The sequence below is a fragment of the Aedes albopictus genome, chromosome 3 (assembly GCF_035046485.1).
Source record: "Aedes albopictus strain Foshan chromosome 3, AalbF5, whole genome shotgun sequence".
Classification (NCBI taxonomy): domain Eukaryota; kingdom Metazoa; phylum Arthropoda; class Insecta; order Diptera; family Culicidae; genus Aedes; species Aedes albopictus.
In genome coordinates, this window is record NC_085138.1 from 143,343,620 (window position 1) to 143,363,585 (window position 19,966).

General features: G+C 42.5%; 1 protein-coding gene across 8 annotated transcripts in view; it reads right to left on the reverse strand.

Annotated features, from left to right (window-relative positions):
- Window positions 1-17,503: 17,503 nt before the first annotated feature.
- The window catches only part of LOC109416290 (E3 ubiquitin-protein ligase hyd), a 67,779-nt gene continuing 65,316 nt past the window's right edge, over window positions 17,504-19,966 (reverse strand). For all 8 annotated transcript variants that reach the window (XM_019690323.3, XM_019690324.3, XM_029880264.2 and 5 more), the window contains one exon: window positions 17,504-19,236. In XM_019690323.3, coding sequence (XP_019545868.2) covers window positions 19,024-19,236 — 213 coding nt within the window. In that variant the 3' untranslated portion in view covers window positions 17,504-19,023. The remainder of the gene's footprint in view (window positions 19,237-19,966) is intronic.

Here is a 19,966-nt window from a genome sequence, read left to right on the forward strand (position 1 = left end):
CAGGAGAAATTCTGTCGGAAATTCCTTTAGGATTTTCCGAATGAATTCCTCCATGTATTTCCGAGAGAATTCCTCCAGGAATTTCCGTAACAATTCCTCCAGGAACTTCCGGAGAAATTCCTCCAGGAAATTTCGGAAAAAATCCTCCACAAATTTCTGGAGGAATTACTCTAGGAATTTCCGGAGGAATTCCTCCAGGAATTTCCAAAGGAATTCTTCCAGGAATTTTCAAGGGAATTCCTCTTGGAATTTTCAAAGGATTTCCTCCTGAAATTTTCGAAGGAATTCCTTCATGAATGTCCGAAGAAATCCCTCCATGAATTTCCGAAGGAATTCCTCCAGAAATTTTCCGAAGGGATTCCTCTACGAATTTCCGAAGAAATTCTTCTAGGAATTTTCAAAGGAATTCCTCTTGGAATTTTTAAAGGATGTCCTCCTGGAATTTCCGAAAGAATTCCTCCATGAATGTCCGAAGGAATTCCTCTATGAATTTCCGAATGAATTCCTCCAGGAATTTTGCGAAGCAATTTCTAAAGAATTTTCTGAAGGAATTCTTACATGAATTTTCAAAGGAATTCCTCCAGAAATTTTCCGACGGATTCCCTCCACGAATTTCCGAAGAATTTCCTTGAGGAATTTCCGGAGGAATTCCTCCAGGAAATACCGAAGGAATTCCTCCATGAATTTCCGAAGGAATTCCACCAGGAATTTTGCGAAGGAAATCCTAAAGCATTTTCCGAAGGAGTTCCTCCATGAATATCCGAAGGAATTGCTCCAGAAATTTCCCGAAAGAATTCATTCACGAATTTCTGAAGAAATTCCTCCACGAATTTTCAAAGGAATTCCTTCAGGAATTTCCTGAGAAATTCCTCTATGAATTTCCGGATGAATTACTTCAGAAATTTCCGGAGAAGATCCTCCAGGAATTTCCGAAGGAGATCCTCCAGGAATTTTCAAAGAAATTCCTTCTGCAATTTGCAAAGGAATTCTTCCTGGCATTTCCGAAGGAATTTATTCATAAATTTCCGAAGGCATTCCTTCAGGAATTTCCGAAGGAAATCTTCCAGCAATTTCCGAAGGAATTCCTCCTGGAATTTCCGAGGGAATTCCTGCAGTAATTTCCGGTGGAATTCCTCCAGGGATTTTCAAAGGAATTTCAGCTGGAATTTTCAAAGGAGTTCCTGCTGGAATTTCCGAAGGAATTCTTCCGTGAATGTCTAAGGAATTCCACCAGGAATTTTCGAAAGAATTTCTCCAAGAATTCCTTCACGAATTTCCGAAGGAGTTCCTCCATAAATTTCAGAAGGAATTCCTCCATGAATTTCCGAAGGAATACCTCCAGAAATTTCAGGAAGGAATTTCTCCAGGAATTCCCGAAGGAAATCCTTCACGAATTCTCGAAGGCATTCCTCCAAGAATTTCCGAGGGAATTCCTCTAGGATTTTCCCAAAGAATTCCTCCATGAGCTTCCGGAGGAGCTTGTCCAGAAATTTCCGTAGAAATTCCTCAAGGAATTTTCAAAGGAATTTCTCCTGGAATTTTTAAAGGATTTTCTCCTGAATTTCCGAAGGAATTCCTCTACGAATTTCCAAAGAAATCCCTCTCGGAATTTCCAAAGAAATTTCTTATGGATTTGCTTTGAAATACCTCCAAAAAATTTCCGAATGAATTCCTCCAAAAATTGTTGACGGTTGTCCTCAAAAAATTTCCTTAGGATTTTCTCACATAATCCCTAAACGTGTTTCTGAAGGAATGTTTGAAGAAGTTTCTCAAGTTTTCATAGGAGTTTCGCAGTACATTTTTGAAGGAATTTCTTGAGGAATTTCCGAAGAAACTTCTCAAGGATCTTTCGCTGGAATTCCTTGAGGAATTTCGTAAAGATTTACAAAAAAAAAACGAAAAAAATCCTCAACGAACTTATCAAACAATTTCTCACAAAATTTCCGAAGGTATTCCATAAGACATTTCAGACATATGTCAAAAAAAATTCCAAACGAACTCCTTTAACAATTTCCGAATTTTCCTTATCAAGGCATTTTTAAAGGAACTCTTCAAAGAATTTCCGAATGAGTTCCTCTAGGAAATAAAAAATCACAAAAAGCATTTCTTCAGGAATTTCCGAAATATTTTTTCAAGGAAGTTTTGAAAGATTTTTAAAGAAATTCCTTATGGAATTTCAGAAGGGATATCTCAAGAGACTTTTAGTGATTTTTTTTTCAATATTTTCGAAAGAATTGCTTCAGGAATTCTCACAGAAATTTCCGGATGAATTCCTCCAAGATTTTTTGAAGGCATTCCTCAAGGAATTTTCGGAAGAATTCCTCACGAAAACTCCGAAGGAGTTCCTCAAGGAATATTCTAAATCTATTTCAAAGAAATTCCTCAAGGAGTTCCCGAAGAATCTTCTAAAGGGAATCGTAGAAGAACTCTCGAAGGAATGTCTTATGGAATTTCTCAAGGAGCTTTAGAAATGTAGGAATTCCTCATGAAATTTATGAAGAATTTGTCAAGGAATTTCAGGTGGAATGCCTCATGGATTTTCGAAATAAATTCCTGAAATTATTTTTAATTGATTCCTTTTAAAATTTCCGAATGCATTCCTCTAGCAACTTCCAAAGATATTCCTCCAGGAATTTCCGAAGGAATTCCTTTAGAAATTTTCAAAGAATTTTTTCCCGTAATTCCGAAGGAATTCATTAAAGGATTTTTCGAAGAAATTTCTCCAAAAATTTCTTAGGGTATTCCTCAAGGAAAGGAATCTTTTTTTTTTTTTTTTTTTTTTTTTTTTTTTTTTTTTTTTTTTTTTTTTTTTTTTTAAGATGACCCACCACTCACCCTCACACCAAAAAGCTCTACATTGAGCCCCCTGGTAGTGAACTCATCTTATTCTTTAACATTAATAATTAAGCGAAATTATTGGTGTGTGAACGGAAGTGATGACAATTAACAAGCTACAAAAAGGGGATCCCAGTGGAACTTTGTTCCTTTGAAGGGATCCCGAAAATTTACTAAATAACTAAATTTAAAGAGTTAAATAATATACTAATAAACGCATAGACTAAATAATAAACCTAAAAATGTGAAACTAAACAGAGTGTAGACATTACAAGGGAAAACTGGCAGTTGATATGGATTTACATTTTCAAATTAGTAGGGTGTTGATTTTGGATCTATAATACAGTTTCAAGTTTGTTTTGAATAATAACCTATTATTCATCGTTTTAAGTCGCTCAGGTATATTGTTATATGCAGAAGGTCCGTAGAAAGTTATCCTCGTCTGACCAAGGTTACTCATAGCTCTAGATCGCGCCAAATTGTTTGCATGCCTTGTATTATGATTATGTGTTCTTGATGGCAGTGTTAAATTGTGATGCATATCAGGGTTCTTGATAGTATCATATATAAATAAACATGATTGTAAATCGCATAGCCCCCGTATTGGTAACGCGTTATGCTTAAAGCTTGTGTAAAGTTGTTGCGTAGGATATAATCGTGGCAAAAGGTAGATAATTTTTAAACACCTGTTTTGCAGGACTTGTAATTTTTTGAGTTTCGATTTGCAGGCATGACCCCAAACAATGATAAGGTATTGGAGGTGAGAATGTATGCATCCAAAATAAAATTTCAGAAGTGCATTACGAGGAACAAATGATCTTACGCGAAACATTAATCCACAAAGAGTCGAAACTTTCCTTAACACTTGATCAATATGACAACCCCAAGAAAGAACAGGGTCCAACACTAGGCCTAGATACTTGAAGTTGTAGACTCTTTCGATTTCTACCTGTGAAATACAAAGTTTTAAGTTGAGATCAACTTTCTTTCGTGGGGAGTGAAACAACATATATTTGGTTTTCGACAGGTTTAAAGATAGTAAATTCGAATCAAAGTATCTAATCAGGATCCGTAAGTCGTTTTTCATGCTAGAAATTATGGAGGAAGGATCATGACTTGGGTAGAAAATAGCTGTGTCATCAGCGAAAAGTCTAGGTGTTCCTATCAAAGGTAAATTTCCAAGATCGTTGATGTATATAAGGAACAATAAAGGGCCAATATTGCTGCCTTGGGGTACTCCAATATTGCACGTTTGTATTGAGCTCCGGGAATCCTCGATAGCTACATATTGTTGCCTATCTTTCAAGTAGCTACGTATTATGTTATTTGCAGTACCACGTATTCCACAATATTCTAATTTCTGCAACAAAATGTTGTGGTTCAGGGTATCGAACGCTTTTTTTAGATCTATGAAAAGACCACCAATAACACATTTATTATCGATCTTGCCAATTAAATAATCAACTAGCTCTACCATTGCTGTAGAAGTACTACATCCTTTTCTAAACCCATATTGAAATTTGTATAAAATATTGTGCATATTCAAAAACTTAACTATTCTTTTAACCAACAGTTTTTCGAGAATTTTACTAAATACAGAAAGTGTGGAAATGGGTCTGTAATTGCAAGGATCTGTTGTTTCGCCACATTTAAAAATTGGAGTTACTTTCGCTATTTTCAAGCATTCAGGATACGTACCTTCCTCTAGCATTTGATTAAAAAGATGAGCGAGAATATTAGAAAATTTTACTGCATTGTTTTTTACGACGCTAGTTGGAAAGTTGTCGGACCCGTTACTTTTTTTCACATTAAGTTCTTTAATAATTTCAAGCACTTCATTTTCATTTGCAGGACCTAAAAATACCGATTGTCCCAGTCGTGTAGAATTGCTTAGAGGATTTGAATTATTTTTGGGTATTTTATTTGCAAGATTTGATCCAATTTGTGAAAAAAAGTTATTGAAAGTTTCACAAACTTCTAAATTATTGGAAGTCAGAACACCATTAACTTTAAGCCTAAAACATGTCTTAGTTTTGGATCGCCCCATGATCTCGTTCAAGTTTTTCCATAGTTTCGTATGGCAAGTGTTTTCTAACAAATTTCTGTAATACTCACGTTTACATCCCCTTTTGACATCATCGGCTCTTTTGGACACATGTTTAAGTAAATCTTTCAAGTATTCATTATTAGGATCATTCTTCACTTTTTTAAGATATTTATGCTTGAGTTTCATCCAGTGCCATGCATGATAGTTCAGCCAGGGACAATGTTTAGATTTAACCTTTACGTTTACACTTTTAGTTGTCGTACATTGAGCTAGTAAAGTATTGTACATATTTGTGATGGCTGTAAGGGAGTTATTCACATTACCATCATAGTCAAAGCCGTGCAGAAAAACAGTAAACAAATCTTAGTTTGATTGGAATTTTTGAAAGAATTCCCGGAGAATTTCTTAAAGTATTTTCTGGAGCTTCTCAAACGGATTTCTGGTGGAATTAGAATAATATTTGTGAAGAATTACTGGGGAAATTCTCAAAAGAATGCATGGTGAAATTCGTAATAAAACTTCTGGAGGAATTATTGAAGAAATTTCTGAAAGTATTCCCAACGGAATTACTGCAAGTTTTCCGAAGGTGATTTCTTCTGGAATATCTACATTAAAATAACCTGGAAAAATATTAAAGAAATTTCTGGAGAAACTGCTGGATAAATTCAAATTCATGATGGCATTTGTTAAGAAATTCCTGAAGCAATATCTTGAGGAATTCCTCAGGATTATAATCATATATGATTCTTCCATTGAACCATTCCTGTTAATCACCCATATTTCATACTTCACTTTTATTTTTTTTAAATGATGAAGTATTTGAACTCCTTGTTACTGCAAAGTGGTTTTCAGCTGGCTACGCCCTTGGTTGACTCTCTACATCTCGATATTGAAGGGACCATCGAGATAGGGAGAGATCGAATTCAAGAATCAGTTTGTAATCACACTACTGTACATACACTACTGTATACAAAATTTGTTATTCTAGGGGCTGAACAAGGTCTCGGATTACCTGTTGGTCGGAGCTGTGGCAACGTGCCCTATACCTATCGATAGACCCACCAAAGCGCTCATCGAGTGTTTTTATTCCGGCTAGACGGTAGACCTCGGATGTTCTCATTCTCGGGGGAGTGAGGATGCTGGGTCATTAGGCCGAAGGCCATTAGGCCGAATGGTCATTAGGCCGAATGATCATCAGGACGAATTGAAAGTTAGCCGTTGTTTTTACCTTTTCCAACCATTTTTGCCAAAAACTAGTTTAACAATGAAACTAGAAAGAATAGCCTATGTTTTAAAGAAGGAAAACTTTATGAATTGAATATCAGCAGTTTCAGCGCCAAAAACTATTTTAGCAATGATACTAGAAAGAACAGCCTATATTTAAAAGAAGGAAAAATTCATGGGTAAAATATCAGTAGATTCAGCATCAATAAAGTATCTTCGTGCCTGTCACACGATACACACATGCAAAATAATCATTTGCAGAGAAAGCTCTCAGTTAATAACTGTGGAAGTGTTCATAGCTGAGAAGCAGGCTTTGTCTCAGTGGGGACGTAACGGCAAGAAGAAGACCCAATGACCATTCGGCCTGATGACCATTCGGCCTAATGACCTTCGGCCGAATGGCCTTTGGCCTAATGACCTTCGGCCGAATGGCCTAACACCCGTAGAAACTTGTTTTGAACTCGTTGGAATTTCAAGTGGTGTGTTTTGGCGCAGCTCTCCCAGACTAGCACGCCGTATTCGATGACTGGTAAGATGATCTGTTTGTAGACAGCAAACTGGTAAAGTGGCTTTAGTAAGATGTTACATTTGTTGACCGTCTTGTCGATCTGTTGTCTGAACAGCAGTTTGCTGTCTAAGGTGAGGCCAAGATAATCAGCTACGCTCGACCATTCCACCGTTGAGCCATTGAGGGTGATCTTACAGTCCTCAGCCGGAACAAGTCTTGGGGATTTGGAATGGGGGAAGAGGATGGCCTGGGTTTTGGCCGCGTTGACACAAATCTTCCAGCTGGTGAAATACTCTGTCAGGACATTCAGGCTTCTTTGCAGTCTCGACGTGAGCGCTCGTATTACCCTACCGTTGTGGACGACTGCTGTATCATCAGCGAACAGCGACAGAGATCCATTTTCAGGGAGTTGGGGCATGTCCAAGGTAATTATGTTGAACAGAAGTGGACATAGTATGCTTCCCTGTGGAACGCCGGCGGAGACATCTTGCGCGTCAGAGACTGCAGCATGCATCGAAACACTGAAGGTCCTGCCCGACAGATAGCACCAGGTAGCTGAAGCTGGGAAGATGGTGTCGCTGTAGTTTGTACACCAGACCATCGTGCCGGACATTGTCAAAGGCTTTTTCAACGTCTAGCAGGGCCATGGCAGATGTTTTGGACACAGACTTGTTCCATCTGAGGATGTTTGTTACTCGGTTCAGTTGGTGCACGGTGGAACGACCGGGTCGGAAGCCAAACTGTTCTTCGAGTAAGATGTTGTTGTGGTTGGTTGCAGCAAGTAACCGTCTGTGGATCGCCTTTTCAAGGAGTTTTCATAACCCTGAGAGAAGGCTGATGGGGCGGTAGCTTTTAGGGGAAGTAGGATCCTTCCCAGGCTTCGGGACTGGTATGATTTTAGCTGACTTCCACGACGAGGGGAAGTAGCTAAATCTAAGGCACTGATTGAAAATCAGCGCCAGGTGTTGGTAGAACTGAGAGCTCAAGTTCTTGAGCTCCAAGTTCAGGATGTTGTCGAAGTCTGGGGCCTTAGTTGTGATCTCCAACTCCTCCGAGCAGTCGTTGGGGATCAGATGAAGGTTGGAAGCAAGTTCATTGACGAAAGCTTCCTGCGGGCTGACAATGTCTTGCCCGAGATTGTGAGAGCTGATAAAGTGCCGGCCTAGCTCAGCAGGGGTTATTAAACGATCCACAGAGCTGGTGTTGTCCAGTGGACGCAATGGTGGAATGGGTCGAAATTTAGTTTTCAAAATTTTCGTCAACTTCCAGAACGGCTTAGCACAGTCCGTAAGAGAGCGGATCTTATTTGCAAAGTCGTTGTTTCTAAGGTCCACCCTTCTGGCCTTAATGATTTTATTTATGTGATTTAGAGAGCGGATCTTATTTGCAAAGTCGTTGTTTCTAAGGTCCACCCTTCTGGCCTTAATGATTTTATTTATGTGATTTACATCGATTTTTAAGCAGGCAGACCAGTGCGTTGGTACTGCCTGCGAGTGGTGTTGCGCAAACGAATCAGCTCTTTGGTTAGTGTATCGATAGGTAGGGTGTTACTCACCGGTCGGGACTTCGGCACATGCTGCTCGCGGTCCAAGGAGATGGCCACCTCGATGTCAGTCATCTGGCGGTCGATGTCTTCGACCGTCTCAGACATGGCCTTGTATCTGATGTTCTCGTTGACGCTTCGCTGGAAGAGGTACCAGTCGGCTTGATGGTAGTTCCGCCTGGAGAACGTGTGCCGATTGATCGAGGAGCTAACTTCGGCCACCACCGGATAGTGGTCCGAGCTGAGCTCCAGGTGAACGATCGGCTGGGAAACGTTCCCGTTCATGTTAATGAGGAACACGTCGATGGTCGAGTGAGCCCCGGATCTGCTCAACCGGGTATGTGTAGTGTCCTTCTTCCAGGTCTTGCTGCAGGATGGTGCCGTTGCGGTTTCTTCGAGGGTTTCCCCAGGCTTCGTGTTTGGCGTTCGCCACTGCCGCCGAGTCAGCTTGACGATGTCGTTACGTAGGGCCGTTGCCGCCCATCGGTGAAGTTGGTCTGTTTGGGGCAGCAGATGTTTCCACCTCGACACCTAGGGCTTCAATGAAGTTTAGCCGAAAACTCGACAGCAGGTGGCAATTGATGTTGAGGCGCAAGGCGACGGCGACTTCCCCTCCACTGGAGTCAGTCCGATCTAGCCTCACAATTCGATATCCGGGAATGAAGACGCTTTTCTCCGGTTTGAGATGCGTCTCTGTGATTACGGCAATTGTGCTCATTCTGCGAATGGAGTGACGTGAGGGAAGTCGGAGTCGTATATCGAGATGAGGAATCCACTCTCGAATGAAGTGACTCAACCGTGTAAACCAAATGGAGAGTCACCTCATTCGAGTCGAGATTTCTCACCTCGATATACGACTCCGACTTTTCTCACGTCACTCCATTCGCAGAATGAGCACAAATGTCAATTGTGCTCATTCTGCGAATGGAGTGACGTGAGAAAAGTCGGAGTCGTATATCGAGGTGAGAAATCTCGACTCGAATGAGGTGACTCTCCATTTGATTTACACGGCGAGTCACTTCATTCGAGAGTGGATTCCTCATCTCGATATACGACTCCGACTTTTCTCACGTCACTCCATTCGCAGAATGAGCACAAATGTCTTTCTCGTCAAGGAATTCGGCGAGTTCACGAGTTTTGTTCTGTATCAAACAAGCGTTCCAGTTTGCTAGGATGGTGGTGTCTTCACGACCCATTTTGGTCAGGAAGGTCATGACCACTATGGTAGCGGCGTCGATTGGTTGCTTCTTGGAGCGGCAAGTGCTCAGCTGCTCGTATAGGTCACGCGTGAACTCGGTGACGATCTCCGGCGAGTACAGGGAATCCTCTTCGGAGGAGAGCGGTGTTGGAACTCGACGTTCGTAGTTGCCCCAGCCAGGCGGAGGAGCATGCTGGGTTGGTTGGGTGGCGGCCGTCGCCGCATAGCTTCGTTGGCCGGGATTCGGGTAGTTGCGGTGGCTGCCTTCGTGCTTGGCACCACAGTTGGCACACTTTGGCTTGGTGCCCTCTTCCATCTGCTGGCAGGACGCAGTGGGATGCGCTCCGGCGCACTTGCCACAGCGGGATTTCATGTGGCAGTTTCGCATTCCGTGGCCAAATGCGATGATGCTGAACAGCGCCTTGATTTTGTGGAGGTCCGCCAAGGTGGCAGAGTTCTTCTCCAGGTGTACCAGGTACAGCTGGTCCCGGTGGTTCCCATCCTGCATGCGCCGCATGGGGAAAACTTGCAGTGGCTTGAGTTTCACGGCCTACAGTTCCTCCATGATGGCCGCTGGAGTCTTGTCCGGAAGCCCGTGAATGAGCACCTTCATCGGTTTGCCTTCTGGCAAATCATGGGTGTAGTACTCGTGGTTTTTGGCCTCCAGGTACAGGGAAACCGCGTTGTAGTCCACCTGGGTGGAGCAGACGATGCTACAGAGCTTGAACAGCGGGTGAATTTGCTGCTTGGTCAGCGCTGCCTGGACAGCAACTTCCTTGTTGGACCGGGAGCGCGGCAAACTTGTTGGCCAGCAGTCTGGCTTGGAAGTTGGCCGAGGGGTCATCGACACGTCCACCACTGTCCACGGCTGTGGATGGGCCTGCCTTCGGGTTGATGTTCCCACCCATTGCAGACGACATTGGTCGTGGTGGGTTTGCTGCTAGCTTCTGCAGCGACGATTGAAAGCTTGCCACCTCCAGTAGATGGGCAAGAGCTGGGGATAAGTCGCGAATAAGACGCGAAATCCTGAACTGGTACGGTGTAGCCGTTCGGGCTGGAAAAAAAATCGGAAAATCGCTTTTTTGTCACGAGAGCGTAGTCGGACACGTCCGCACTGGGCGAACACTCGGACTGGAAAATCTAGTTTTTTTTTGCAAAATCCCTAGTCTTTTTTTTTATCTAGTTCATTTATTTGGGGCTCAATCGCGTATAACGCTTTACGGAGCCGAGGATCTTTCTTTGTACTTAATAGTATACATTATACAGAGTAATAACTTTTTAATGATATCTGTTAGTAATGGGTGGAAGCCAGGGTACTCGTGGCAGCTCGAGGTTAGAAGGTCACATTTTGAGGGATGGACAGGGTAAGGATTGGGTCAAAGGTTTCACTGCTGCTCATCCGGTGGTGAATCGCATCTTGCTAGCGTATTCGGTGTCTTGTGGTGTTGGTACCAACTTGTTCTGGGACTTGGTCTTCCGGATGGCCAGGAGCAGCTTGGTAACACTCCTCCTCCTCCTCTCTTGGCGTAACGTCCTCACTGGGACAAAGCCTGCTTCTCAGCTTAGTGTTCTATGAGCACTTCCACAGTTATTAACTGAGAGCTTCCTCTGCCAATGACCATTTTGCATGTGTATATCGTGTGGCAGGCACGAAGATACTCTATGCCCAAGGAAGTCAAGGAAATTTCCTTTACGAAAAGATCCTGGACCGACCGGGAATCGAACCCGTCACCCTCAGCATGGTCATGCTGAATACCCGTGCGTTTACCGCCTCGGCTATATGGGCTTGGTAACACAAAGAGGACAAAACAGAGAAAAAAAACTGGAGAAGAAAACACAAGCGAATTAAACTTTTATACCAGCAGAGCGAAGAAAGTCGAAAATACATCCCATGTATGTGACATCGCGGGTCCCCAACACATCTCTCACAAGAACAAAGGGTTGTCTACCTCGGGCCTCAAGGGTATCCAATAGTAGCGCTCTGGAGGCGTCATTATCCGGGCATTGCCAAACTACGTGGTCGATGTCATCATAACCGGAACCGCACTTAGTACAAACATTGCTCAACGCGAGGTTAATCCTGTGTAAATGCGCGTCTAGCGAGTAATGGTTGGACATAAGTCTTGACATCACGCGAATAAAATTGCGACTTACATCCAAACCATACCACCACACTCGCAAAGAAACATTAGGAATAATGGAATGTAACCACCGTCCCAGCTGGCCATCTCGCCAATCATTTTGCCAACTTTGAAGAGAACTCTGGCGAACAAAATGGAAAAATTCATCATGTGAAATTCTTCTATCATAGATCTCACCTTCCTGTGCGCCCACCTTTGCGAGAGAGTCCGCCTTCTCATTGCCATAAATTGAGCAATGTGAGGGGACCCATACAAAGGTAATCTTGTATGATCTTTCGACCAGTGCACCCATCTGCTCCCTTATTTTTGTAAGAAAGTAAGATGGATGTTTTACAGGTTTCATCGACCGGAGTGCCTCAATCGAACTAAGACTATCCGAGAAGATGAAGAAATGGTCTACGGGCATGTTTGAAATCATCCCCAAAGCGAAATTGATTGCTGCCAGCTCAGCAACATAAACCGAACAAGGTTCCTGAAGTTTGCGGAAGGCGGTGAAATTTTCATTGAAAACACCGAAACCAGTGGATCCATTTATGCGAGACCCATCAGTGAAGAATCTCTTACAGGAATTGACATTTTGGTACTTTTCGTTAAAAATGCGAGGAATAGATATACATCGAAGTTGATCTGGTATTCCATGAACAGCTTGTTTCATGGACAGATCGTATTTAACAGAGGTACTGTCATTAGTGAAGTGTACACGAGGAGGATTATAACCTGGGAGGCTTATATCAGATGACATGTAGAAAAGATAGATTCTCATGAATTTTGACTGAGTGTTCAGATTGAGCATTTCTTCGAAGTTTTCAATAACAAGTGTGTTGCTCACTCCACACTTGATAAGTAACCTTAACGAGAGCTCCCAGAATCGGTTCTGGAGAGGTTTCACCCCTGCCAGGACCTCTAGGCTCGCATTATGCGTTGAGTGCATGCAACCGAGGGCAATACGCAAACAACGATATTGAATTCGTTCCAGCTTCATTAGGTGGCAGTTTGCTGCTGAGTGGAAGCAGAAAGAGCCATACTCAATAACAGAGAGAATAGTCGTTTTGTAATGTTTTATGAGGTCTTCCGGGTGAGCACCCCACCATGTTCCGGTAATTGTGCGTAGAAAATTGATCCTTTGTTGACATTTTTGCACCAAATACTTGATTTGGGTACCCCAAGTGCCTTTTGAATCAAACCAGACCCCAAGGTATTTCGAAGTCAAAGATTGGTCGATTTCTATTCCCAAAAGATTGAGTTTCAGTTGGGCTGGGTTGCGCTTTCTAGAAAACACAACCAATTGAGTTTTTTGCGGAGCAAACTCGATCCCTAAATCTCTTGCCCAGATTGACAGATTATTTAGAGAATTTTGCAGTGGTCTTTGCAACATTTCTGTATGTGGGCCTTTTAGAGAAACCACAGCATCATCTGCAAGTTTTAGCGTGCATTGTCCTTCCAAGCAACTATCAATGTCTTTCACGTAAAAATTATAAAGCAAGGGACTTAAACATGAGCCTTGGGGTAGGCCCATGTAACTAATTCTGGAAGTTGTCAGTTGTCCGAGATTGAAACTCATATGTTTTTCTGACAACAAATTATACAAGAAATTATTTAAAATTCCTGGAAGTCCACTATTGTGCAGTTTTTCTGACAATATTCCTATGGAAACTGAATCAAAGGCGCCCTTAATATCCAAGAAAACTGAAGCCAGTTGCTCCTTTTCCGCAAAGGCCAGTTGAATATCTGTTGAAAGCAACGCTAGACAATCGTTTGTTCCTTTGCCCTTGCGAAACCCGAACTGTGTATTTGAAAGCAAATTATTCGATTCAACCCAATGGTCGAGTCGCGATAGGATCATTTTTTCTAACAATTTCCTTAAACATGATAACATAGCAATTGGGCGGTATGAATTATGATCAGACGCTGGTTTACCAGGCTTTTGAATAGCTATTACTTTGATCTGTCTCCATTCTGGCGGAACGATGTTGTTCTCCATGAATGAGTTGAACAGGTCCAGTAATCGTCTTTTCGCGATATCTGGGAGATTCTTTAGAAGATTGAACTTGATCATATCGCGTCCCGGAGCGGAATTGTTTGATGGAAGAAGAGCCATAGAAAGTTCCAGCATAGTGAAGGGTCTGTCCAGAGAACCGTCTCTTGGGGATGTTTCCCAAGAAATCGGTTGTGCTGGGACTGAGTCTGGGCAGACCTTTTTCGCGAAGCTGAATATCCAACGGTTGGAGTATTCGTCACTCTCATTAGAAGAAGAGCGGTTTCGCATGTTGCGAGCCACTCTCCAAAGCGTTGTCATTGAAGTTTCTCTTGAGAGACCCTCAATGAAGTGTCGCCAATAACTACGCTTCTTCGCTTTCAGCAGGTTTCTCAACTGTCTTTCGAGCTTTGCGTACTCTTGATAAAGATCTGAGGTACCGTGCCTACGAAAAGTTTTGAAAGCATCCGATTTTTTAAGATACAACTGGGTGCAATCATCATCCCAGCCTAGTGTGGCTGGTCTTCTTTTGAAGGTTGCACTTGGAACACGTCGTTTTTGTGATTCTAATGCACTCTTATATATCAGTTCAGACAGGAATCGATACTCATCCAAAGGTGGGAGGGGATTGAATGATTCGATGCCAAAAGATACCGCTTCTGCATACTTTTGCCAATCGATATTCCTTGTGAGGTCAAAAGGAACCTGAATTGGATGGTCTGACCTTTCACTATTATGCTTTATGGTGGTTATAATGGGTAAGTGATCACTACCATGAGGATCCTCGATTACCTTCCACAAGCAATCGAATGATAGTGAACTTGACCCCAGTGATAGGTCGAGACGACTTTCTTTGCCGTCAGATGCAATACGTGTCACTTCACCTGTATTTAAAATGTTCAAATTGAAATCGTCGCACAAATCATAGAAAACGGCCGCTCTATTATCGTCATATGGTTCGCCCCACCCTGTACCATGCGCGTTCATATCACCCAGAATTAAAACTGGATGTGATAGTGCAGAAACCGCATTCCAAAGATGACGGCGGTTAATTGAAATTCTTGGAGGAATGTAAACGGAAGCTACGCAAAGTTCTTTACCCTTTACGTTTATTTGGCAAGCGACTATTTCTACGCCAGGATGAGTCGCGATTGGAATTCTATAAAATGAGTAAGTCTTTTTGATCCCCAAAAGAACTCCCCCATAATGGTCATCTCTATCCTGGCGTATAATGTTAAAATCGTGGAAGTTGAGTTCATCTTCAGAAGAAAGCCATGTTTCACAAAGGGCAAATATATCACAATCAGAGTTGTGAATCAAAAACTTAAACTGGTCTAATTTAGGTTTTAGACTATGACAGTTCCACTGTAGCACAGTGATCATATCTTGTACCTCACTTGATGAATTATCCATCGAAAGATATGATCGCAGCAAGGAGGGGCCATGATTGTGTCAGATTCCGAAGATATTCTTCTACTGTAGGTATAAACATATCAATAATGCCTCTAAATGTTTCTGGAAGGCTGAGGGCATCATATAAGCGATCCACGAGAACCCTAAAAGTAAACAGTCCTCGCTTGGGTCTAGGAGGCTTGCTTGAATTGCGAGGAACTTTGGTAGCTTTTTTCTTGCTACCTTGTCGATTATTTCTCTTTGAAGTGTATTTAACAGGCGGAGACGGGGGTGACAGGTTCTTGCTACAACATGGATCTGAAGCTAGAGGAACCTGATTCTTCGGAGTTTTTAAGTTTACCCCGTCCCCTTTGACATTAGGCAAACTTTTGAGGGAAGACTTCAAAAAGACCTTTCGGCGCAATCCCGGTGAAGATGATGACTTCCTTTTTCCAGGTGCGTGTACCTCCGAAAGAGATCCACCCTCATCAGTTTCGCCATCGTCCTGATCATCGGAAGACAACTCCTGATAGGGATTTTCAACTGGGACAGCTGATTCAGACACGGAATCTGGTGTTTTAAAAGATTTCACCATCTCCGCATAGGTCTGCTTGGAGCGCCTTATAATAGAGCGACTCTCATTTCGAATGCGTCTTTTGTAAGCCGGGCAAACTTGCAAGTCGTGTGGATCTCCGCCACAGTAGCTACATTTTTCCGCTTCCTGTGTGCAAGAGTCCTCCAAATGAGCTTGGTTGCATTTGCCACAACGGGGCTTGTTGTCGCAAAAGCTATCACTGTGACCAAACTGCTTGCATTTGGTACAATTAAAAACCTTCGGCCTAAAAAGATGCACTGGGTAAAAACCACCATCAATTACAACAAATTCCGGGAGGACGGAACCTGGAAAAGTCACTCGAAAAAACGCTGAAGGCGAGTACACCTTTTTATTTCCTTCCATGGAAACCTTAGATAAGCGTTTACAGTCTAGGATAGCCACATCAGGAATTGACCTATTTTTGAATCGACCAAAGCCGGTCTTGATGTCCTCACATGTCAGCATTTCGTCGAGGATCTTCCCCTCCACCTCCACTTCTCGTGCTGGCACATAGACGGCGTATTCAACAGTAAACGCTTCGTGTTGAGCAATTTCATTTGCTGCTTTGTAGCTAGGTGCGGTAACACGCAGCTTGGATGCTTTCACTTGGTGAATAACGGTCCCAGGATACTTACGCGTCAGCTCTCGAGAAATCGAAAGCATATTCAATGGTTTGCATTTGCGCCGGAAATAGACAACCCAAGGTCCAGGCGAAGATGGCTGATAAAACCGCGTACGAGCAATGATATCATTAGGAGGCGTTTCGCCTCCAATCGAATCGTCCATGTGGAAACAAATTTATGGAAAATAACTCAAAAGTGCAAAAGAGGAAGAGAAAAACCCTAAAGTATTTACAGTGCACTTTCTTCCTTAGGACGACAACTGTTTGGTTTGTAAAACAAACAATGTTAATAATATATAGAAAAAAAAAAAAAAAAAACTTGTACTAATAATATACGAATTCAATTCTTATGTTTATTTTAGCGCACCCTGTAGGATGCAAAAAAACGGTATTGAAAAAAAAAAAAGAAAAAATAGCTAATAAAAAAAAACAAAAAAAAATGGTCCGTTATTTACAGTTTGTACACCCTTACCCGTATACAGTAGTTTGGGAACCACTGTTATGGATGTCAAAAAAAAAACACGTGGTCGAATGTGGACTGGGGATACAATAGACAAAAGCGATCAAAACAAATTGGGCGGACAAAAGAGTGTATCGAAAGAGTGATACTTATCTGACCGAAGCAGGTACAGTCGAACCTCCATGAGTCGATGTTCCTTGACTCGATATCGACTCATGGAGGTAATTTTTTCCACACTGAAAAATAATTTCTGGGTTACTATGATGGTCCCCCTAAAAAGCTTCCCAAAGGATTTTTGTTCCACTACTCGATATTTCCTTGAGTCGAAGGTCCCTTCAATATCGACTCATGGAGGTTTTACTGTAGATATTTATCACAGGCAGGTCGATGGTAAAGCTGTCCGTCGCGTCTGCCTTCGCACCCGTCGCCGCCGTCCTCTTCGATGACGGAGGGGCTGATGATGGCGATAAAGATGACTTTCTTGGATGCGATGCTTCTTCTTTGATGTACGATGATGCAAGCACCTCGCTTCCCGGGTTGCGCTGGATACCACCTTGCGACACTACACTTCGCACAAGCAGGAAAACGTACGATATAAAAAACCTTCCGCACTTGCGGGGGAAAAACTCCACTTATACGAGGTCTATCGCGTGGTGAGATACGGAGCACACGTCCGACTCGTCCAAATGCACAACTGGGAATGTCGTAACCAGATTCTAAGCCTTCTCCCAAAATTTGAGCTGATTTGGTTGAAAATTGAGAGTGCACAAGCTTTTCAAAGTTTAAAAAACGACGTTTTTCGTTCAATTGACCGTAGCGATTCCCCAAGTGAATCCCTAGTCTTATCCAGTTCCCACGTGTAGCACTGTATGCAAGGTGCTAGGTCTCGAATTTTTCAGCCCAATTTCATAGAATGGCATTTCTTTCCTTACTCCAAGCAGAAAACCAAATTCGCATCAACACTGTGTTTTACATGTGTTTAAAATGTATTTCTTTGAAATTACGAATTAATAGTTCAGTTGGCTTATTGTATTGTATCTTGTTTTGAGTTGTAACAGTTTGATATCATTTCCGATTAAACACCATTCTAGTACAGTGCGCATGTGTTGTGTGTGTGAGAGAGAGAGTTAACAGACAGAGGGCGGGCGGGGAGTTCCGTTTGATTATTACTCTAGGACTGACTTGTCGTCTCTTCCTCGGTGTCACGTGGTGTCTGCTGCTGCGTGGTATAGATAGGTACATCGACTGTATGATGTGCTGCGTAGGTGTGCTTTAGCAGCGTTTTAGGTGAGACTATGGATGTTTGCTGGTTAATTTGCAAATGAAACAGAAGAATATAAAGAACCGAAAGCTTTTCAACAAATAATGAAGAATGCCGTGTTACAATAATAATAATAGTATGATATAAATTACTAAACAAAAAAAATGTTTTGCTCTATCGTTGAAACTTAATAGAAAGAACGTTCAATAAGAATGATAACAAAATAATTGGTTCTACGATCGAGGTTGCAGCTACTGAATGCTGATTTATTTTCTCAAGCTACAATGTTGGGGTCAATACAATTCGGAGAGAGCCGTACGCACTTGGCCCAGTGGTAAAACTCTTCCGGAAACGCGTTCGCCTGAGTTGGTCAGCGTTGTGGCTGCTGCATCCCCTATCAGCACACCCTCTTTACTTTCTGTGGTCTCATAATTCGATTGCTAATTTAACATTAGAACTGAACCTATGTAATTCTATCTACGATGTCTGCCTGTCTAGTTAGCGGTGATTTTGATAAAGATCTTTGCGCTTAGGATAGTGGTAATAGTAGTTTAGTTGTAGTAATAGTAATTGTGTATCCTTGTATATGATAAATATATATAAATTTACTTAAAGATGCATTTATATCGAATATATAAATGATTCAATCACATTAAAACGCGACACATCATTGAGTAGCTTTTATGCTGCTTTGCTTCGACTCGCCCCGGAGGCAACTCCAGGAGGCCAGAGACGCACAACTAAGTGAACGCGTGTCTTATTACTGCTTTTTTGCTTGCTTCCACAAGGTTGGTAGAACTGCTCTTCGCCCATTGTTTCTCTCCGTTCTCCGAGTATCGTGTTAGTCTAATATATAATCACCGAGGGTGTATCTTTGCTTGAGTTTTATGTATTTTACACGACAAATCGCAACTGCAAAAGCGGAGTTTCAGTAAAACGTAGGTTTTTAATTTGCAAATCAAACGCCAATCAACCGAATATATCTATTTACATACAAAAGAAGCGGAATGAAAAGTTGTATACGGAAATACAGCTCGTTCGTCAATTTCATTGATCGTGCGTGCACACTTCTTAGGGGGGTTGGCTATAGTTATCTCTTTCTGTTTCTTCTTCATATATCACTGGTCCAAACAACAATTTGGTACAACAGGCTAAATAGGTGCTGAGGGGGCGTGGTGTTTAGTCTCCATTCTCTTGATGATTCGAAAGGGGCAATCATCTCTTAAACGAATCCAAAGTTTTTCGTTTTTATCGCCAGTAGCAGCTTATGTCGGAGAACCGCCTTGCTGGAGTAGAGCGGGATGTACAGCCGGGAGATGCAGGTGTTCGCCGTGGGGAGATGGGCGTCGTCGGCCGGTCTAATCGTAACCGATGGCATCGGCTGGAAGCCGTCTTCGGAGGCGGGCAGGGCAGGCGATCCGGTCCAGAAGTAGACCTGAAGAAGGAATGAAGAGAAGTGACGGTTAGATGGTAAGGAGTACTCGCGAAAAACAGCTTGAAACAGACGGAAATCCCTGAAGGAATGGGCTGGACAAATTTCCATGAGAAATTGCAGGAATAATCTAGAGGGTGTATCCTGCAGTTCTTGGGGCAGATTAGTACTACAATCCCTGAAGGAGTTGTTGCAGGAATTCCTGCAAGGAGTCCTGGAGGAATTCTTGGAGGAATCGCTGGAGGAATCCTTGGAGGAATTCCTGGAGGAATCCTTGGAAGAATTCCTGGAGGAATCCTTGGAGGAATTCCTAGATGACTAGGTTAGACTAGGGATTCCTGGAGGAGTTCCTGGAGGAATTCCTGTAGGAATTCCTAGAGAGATTCCTGCAAGAATTCCTGGAGGGAGTCCTGGAGGAATTCCTAGAGGAATCCTTGGAGGAATTGCTAGAGGAATTCCTGGAGGAATTACTAGAAGAATCCCTGGAGGAATTACTAGAGGAATCCCTGGAGGAATTCCTGGAGGAAACTCTGGAGGAATTCCTGGAGGAATTCATGGAGGAATCCTTGGAAGAATCCCTGAAGGAATCTCTGGAGGAATTCCTGAAGGAATCCCTGGAGGAACTCCTAAGGGAATCCCTGGAGGAATTTCTAAAGGAATCCCTGGAGGAATTCCTGAAGGAATCCCTGAAGGAATTCTTGAAGGAATCCCTGGAGGAATTCCTGAAGGAATC